Here is a 6566-nt window from a genome sequence, read left to right as displayed (position 1 = left end):
CAACGGTGGTTCCAGAAATTCAGAGCCAAAAACTACAGCCTAGGAGATGAGCTACATCCTGGAAGATCTGTAGAGCTCGATAAGGATGTCCTGCAAACCCCGGTGGAACAAAATCCGAGTGTAACTATTGAAGAACTAGCAGAGAATCTTGGATTTGGTCGTTCAACCATTCACCGACACCTGTGTGCATCGGAAAAGTCAGTAAATTGGGTCAATGGGTTCTTCACAAACTTTCTTAGTCTAATCACGCGCAGAGAGTGAATGCGAGCTCTTCTTTGCGGTCATGTCTCATGAACGAACCTTTTTGGGACTGAAGAGTGACTGGTGATGAGAAATGTTTTCTCTATAAAAATCTCAAGTGCCAAAGACAGTGGGTAGAGAAAGGCACCCCAGACTAAAGAAAGTTTTCACCTACAAGAGGTGTTGTTTGGTGGGATATGAAAGGTTTAGTCCACTTTGAACTTTTAAATCCAAACCAAATAGTAACAGAGGAGATATACAATGAGCAGCTTGAGTGGCTTAAGTCAGCGCTGGAAGGAAAATGGCCAGCTTTGGCTTCAAGACGAAAGGTGTTCTTCCATCAGGATAATGCTCGGCCACATACAGTGAGGATGACATTCCAAAGGCTGGAGCAGTTTGAATGGGAAACGATGCTCCAGCCACCATATTCGCCGGACATTGCCCCATCTGATTATCATTTATTTCACAATCTTCAAAATCATTTGGATGGAAAAAATATGTAGACAAATTCGTGGCTGAGAAACAGGAGTTATAAATCGTAAAAAGAATAGATAATTGAAATAGCTTCTCACAACAATTAAATAACAGTAGTTATGAAGCAGCTGTTTCAAATCAAAGCAGAGTTACAACTGCTTGAAACCCAGGGACCACTTACCTTTGTAATAATTACCCATAGATTGTCTGAAATTTACCTGAGGGGAGGTCTCCAGTGGCTTTCGCTTGCGATTCCTTCTCAAAGCTCTGATAGCTACTGGTGGGGTCACATCAATTTCTCTGTAGTTCTCTCGGCCTGTTGGTACTCCTGGTGACATTGGTGGTGATTCGGCAGATTTAGGGAGTCCCTCAACTTGTGGAGTTTTACTTGGTTCACTGGAAACAATCACCTGCTACAAAAAAAAAAAAAATAAATAAAATAATCATCATCATCGTCGTTTAACGTCCACTTTCCATGCACAGATAGGGCAGACATTGTATAAAAGAGTGGAGAAAGACATTGTGGATGCTTGAATGAGAGTTTGCGGACAAGAGGATATGAATGTAAGAGGGAAGATAAGAAGATGATGTGTTTGTGAAAGGGGCAGCATTTGAGCGGGAATGAAATTCGTTTATGATGTGCAAACCCAGCTGTAAATAGGTACCAGCAGTACCTTGGGATTAACTCTGCAGTTAATCTGCTTTTACATACCCTGCCATTATCACCACCACCACCACCACCACCACCATCAATACCAAAACCACCACCACCACCACCAGATTGTACAACCCTGCAACAGAGTCGTTTTTATAGCACTTACTCTTGATAAAGCCATCTAAAATCTATAATGAATGCTTAAACTTAACCAGATGCTGTTCCCTGCATGTTTGTAACAAAGCTGTGTCGTCTGCTTATTTTATTGACAAAGTTTCTAACTTGAGATTGCTTTCATCTCATATTCACATCAAAACAATATTTTGATTACTTATTGCACAAACGATCGTTATAACCGTTGGTGACCATCGATGTAATTTCTAGGCATTTGCTTTCTTACTCACACACACACACACAAACACACAAACACCCTTTCTCTCTTTCTTTTACATATGTATTGTCTATATATCTCTCTCTTACACTCTCTCTCTCTCTCTCTCTCTCTCCCTTTCACACATGCATAAGCACACACATACACACACACTGTCACATACTCATATATATGCCCTCTTTTAAACATGCAGTATCTATATTTCTTTCTCTCTGCCTTTCTTTTCCCCCTCTCTCACACACACTATCTCTCTCTCTCTCTCTCACACACACATACACACACTCACACAAACATACTCTCTCTCTCAACATGCATACACACACACTCTTTTCCTTATGCACACAAACTTTCATACAAATAGCTCTCTTTTACACACACATATACAAAATCTATCTATCTATCTATATATATATATATATATCTCCAAATTATGGGAATGTAAACAAACTAACACTGGTTATAAAACTGTGATAGGGAACAAACACAACATAATCATAAGCACACACACAATGACAGGCTTCTTTCAGTTTCTGTCAACCAAATTCGCTCAGGCTAAAGTAGAAAACACCCAAAGTGCCACACACTAGGATTGAACTGAAGACCATAGGGTTGGAAAGCAAGCTTCTTAACCACACAGCTATGGCTGTGACTATACCAGAAATTCCATAGCATTATTTTGGCAGGTATGGCTCTGTGGTTAAGAAGTTTGCTTCCTAGCCACATGGTTTCGAGTTCAGTCCCAACAGCTGTTCTGCTATCACCTACACACGTTACCTGTTCAGAATGGACGTTAACCAAATGAATGTTCAGCAACCAGGGAGAGAGGAAGGTGAGGGTTAGGGCTTTCTTTAAAGATCAAGGACACTGCCCCCACTTCGTCCCTTCCTCATTCTCCCGACTCACTTTTAAAATAAATAAATAATATTATTTGACAGCGATGACATGTTGCATGCTTGTCACAGGAATATTTTGATGATGATTTAAAAATGAAAACAAAATGAACAGAGCCCCATGGTGGATATGGATGCATGGCTGTGGCTGCATGGTTCAGAAGTTTGCTTAACAATCATGTAGTTCTAGGTTCAATCCCACTGTGCAGCACTTTGGGGGCTCAACAGTATTAATGTCTTACAAAACATTAAATGATTTTGAAGGCTGATGAGTTTGGCAATTAGAATTAACTGCTTCTAATTTAATTACAAGACCAGCAATTTTTAATGGGCAGCAGATAGTCCCTTAAATCACCTCCTTTTTTGCTAATGTATATTTTATATTTTAAGCCAGTGTATAGCATTTAAGCTACTGGCCCCGAATAGGAAGATCCCAAACAGAGAATTTCTTGCAATCGCTTTCTCCTGAGTCATATCCCAAAGATGATCGTATTTGTCGCAAAAAATCACGTAAAAATACTGCCGAAAATAATCATTGATATTGCAATTAATTTCAATTATTCCCAAATTTAATTTTCAAGTTATGAAAATTGTTATTGTACAGAAAAATTCGTTGCAAAAAAAATCATGTAAAAAAAATTACTGGAAACAATCGCAATAACAAAAACTTGGGAATCCAAAATTTGAGGATTGCAGGTCTGGATTCGGCCCAGAATGTTTTTAATTTACTTATGGAGTCGGCCTGATTCCAAAATGGTATATGTAGGGTTACGGCCTCTAGGAGTAAAGTTGAAAAAATGTGACACACTGATACACAGATATATTAGATGAAATAAGAACCGGAACTGACTTACTTTCTTCAATGGAACAAGGCTGCTGGTGCCAGCATTAGTATTTTGCTTCATGTTACACAGACGCTGGGTACGGCAGGTAGAAGGTGATCTATGCAGAGAACTAGTGACATTGTTGCAAAGACGTGATGTGACTGCAGAGTTTGGTGCAGGGCTGTTGTGTTTATGAACCGAATGTGATGTCTTGGATGCTAGAGAATTGGATGCTAGAGTTGTAGCTACTTTTTCTATATTACCTTTCTTTATGCTGTTTACCACATGAGCTTTCTGTTTGCGCCATTGCTGTGAAAAGAAGAGGGCAAAAAGAAAAAAAAAATTCTAATTAATTATTTTGAAGGCTGGTGCCAGATAAAAAGTACTCCTGCTTTTGTCACATTAAAAACATTGGTGCTGATGCCCCATAAAAAGGTACCCAGTACACTCTGTGGAATGTTTGGCATTAGGGAAGGGTGTCCAGCTGTAGAAACCATGTCAGAACAGATAATGGAGCCAGGTGCAGCCCCTGGCCTTCCTAGCTCCGGTCAAACCATCCAACCTTTGTGAGCATGGAAAACGGATGTTATATCACGATGATGATGATGGTGAGTTTGGTAATTAGAGTTAATTGTTTCTAATTTAATTACAAGGCCAGCAACTTTTGATAGATGGTACATAGTCCCTCAGTACTTTGTTTTATTAACACAGAGTGGGTGAAAGGCAAAGTTGGCTTCAGCAGGATTTGAACTTAAAATGGGAGGAACCAGAAAAAATTCCACAAGGTTAGAGTATTCAGCTAATGATCGAAAGGTTGTGAGTTCAATACCTGGTGATGTGTTGTGTCCTTGAGCAAGACACTTTATTTCACATTGCTCCAGTCCACTCAGCTGGCAAAAAATGAGTAGTACCTGTATTTCAAAGGGGCCAGCCTTGTCACCCTCTGTGTCATGCTGAATCTCCCTCAGAACTACATTAAGGGTACACTTGTCTGTGGAGTGCTCAGCCACTTGCATGTTATCTTCAAAAGCAGGTTGTTCTGCTGATTGGATCAACTGGAACATTCATCGTGACCGACAGAGTGCCAAATGGCCATCTCAGCAAGCAAATAATATTGTTCTTAACTCATTTATCTGATTCATACAGTCACTACTTAACCATTACATATATATATATATATATATATATATATATATATATATATATATATACACACACATACAGTGGTGTTAGGAAGGGCATTCAACCATAAAAACCATGCCAAAGCAGATACTGGATCTTGATGGACACATCAAATCTTTTGAAACCATCCAACCCTTGCCAGTATGAAACATGGACATTAAATGACAATGATGATGATCTCATACACACACACACACACACACATTGTGGGCTTCTTTCAGTTTCTATCCACCAAATCCACTCACAGGGCTTTGATCAGCCTGGAAATATAGTAGAAGAGACTTGCTCAAGATACCATGCATTTATGTTCAACCTGAAAGAAGAAATATAAACCTGCTCACCTCAACATTTCTTAACATTATACCATTTCCAGGCATAGTCTCTTCCATGGATTTTGTATTTTGGGCAGCACCATTTCCATTGTCTTTTCCCTGTGAGGCAGAAATTAAGATAAACATAACTAAAAGAATGAATATTATTTAAACCATATCAAAGGAACATGGAGGTACCTGGCTTAGTGGTTAGGATGTAGTGAACAGCTACCAAATATTTAAGCCCGGATTCGAAACTGAATCCAGTTTCCTACAAGTCCTCAACCTATTGTTCTCAACTTTTGTACTAGGAAATTTAAGAGAACAGAGTGACCTCTTAGATCTTCTCAAATCAAACATGGGTCATGGTTGATTAAAGAGGAAAATCCTAAGGTTGTGGTTTCAATTCCTGGAACGGGCCACATGTTCTGTTCTTGAGCAAAACACTTTATTTCCCTTTGCTCCAGTCCGCTCAGCTGTCAGAAATGAGTAATCCTGCGATGGACTGGGTGGAGAATATATACATCACAGAATCCAGGAAATTAGCCCTAAGGGGCTAAGATACAGGAAGGAACTTTATTTAGTCCTTTTATTTTATGTTCTGAGTTCATGTTAGATAACACATCCAACCCTTAGAAATGCAAAACAACACCACAGACGTAAGCTTAAATAATAAATCATGATATGTGAACCATGATATGGCGAGGTATTACTGTGTGAATCATCATCATCATCATCATCATCATCATCGTTTAACGTCCGCTTTCCATGCTAGCATGGGTTGGACGATTTGACTGAGGACTGGTGAAACCGGATGGCAACACCAGGCTCCAGTCTGATTTGGCAGAGTTTCTACAGCTGGATGCCCTTCCTATGTGTGTGTGTGTGTGTGTGTATCAAAATCTGAGCATGTGCATGTCTGTAATTGCAATGTTGGATTAAATGAGGAATGGGGGAATAATATTACCTCTGAAGATGACGATGATGACGATGGCACCATCCTTGAAGGACTTGGCTGAGATTTTGCAGAAGCGATTGTGGATTTTATTGCAGGATTTTGGAAAGATTTCCCAGCAGTTGAATGGGCATTCACCATGGGACTTTGGTGAGACTGTGTAGCAGCTCCCTGTGTGTTTGTGGTTGGACTTTGTAATGATTTTCCACAAACCATCTCCAGCCGTTTTCGCAGTGAATCCCTTTCACATTCCATTACTAAAGCAAAGAGAAACAAAAGATTTCTTAAAAACAACACTTTCTTGCTTGAAATTGTTAGAAATTTATTTTCTATACACACACACACATATCATCATCATCATCATCATCATCGTTTAACGTCCGCTTTCCATGCTAGCATGGGTTGGACGATTTGACTGAGGACTGGTGAAACCGGATGGCAACACCAGGCTCCAGTCTGATTTGGCAGAGTTTCTACAGCTGGATGCCCTTCCTAACGCCAACCACTCAGAGAGTGTAGTGGGTGCTTTTACGTGTCACCCGCACGAAAACGGCCACGCTCGAAATGGAATACAAACTAAAATTTAGAGCGAGAGAGTGACAAATGCCCCATAGCATGAAACCAGTGGCTGAAACCAACGAGGG

The 6566-nt window shown here is 39.9% G+C and overlaps 1 protein-coding gene across 2 annotated transcripts in view; it reads right to left on the bottom strand.

Moving 5' to 3' along the window:
- LOC106882906 (nucleolar and coiled-body phosphoprotein 1) overlaps positions 1-6175 on the bottom strand; it is an 11441-nt gene extending 5266 nt beyond the window's left edge. For both annotated transcript variants that reach the window (XM_014933735.2, XM_052976778.1), the window contains exons 1-4: positions 5935-6175; positions 4998-5087; positions 3505-3783; positions 933-1127 (exon numbers count right to left, since the gene is read on the bottom strand). In XM_014933735.2, coding sequence (XP_014789221.2) covers positions 933-1127; positions 3505-3783; positions 4998-5087; positions 5935-6138 — 768 coding nt within the window. In that variant the 5' untranslated portion in view covers positions 6139-6175. The remainder of the gene's footprint in view (positions 1-932; positions 1128-3504; positions 3784-4997; positions 5088-5934) is intronic.
- Positions 6176-6566: the final 391 nt, after the last annotated feature.

The sequence above is a fragment of the Octopus bimaculoides genome, chromosome 25 (assembly GCF_001194135.2).
Source record: "Octopus bimaculoides isolate UCB-OBI-ISO-001 chromosome 25, ASM119413v2, whole genome shotgun sequence".
NCBI lineage: Eukaryota > Metazoa > Mollusca > Cephalopoda > Octopoda > Octopodidae > Octopus > Octopus bimaculoides.
The sequence above is the reverse complement of the archived record's forward strand: the minus strand, read 5'-3'. Positions and strand labels throughout refer to the sequence as shown.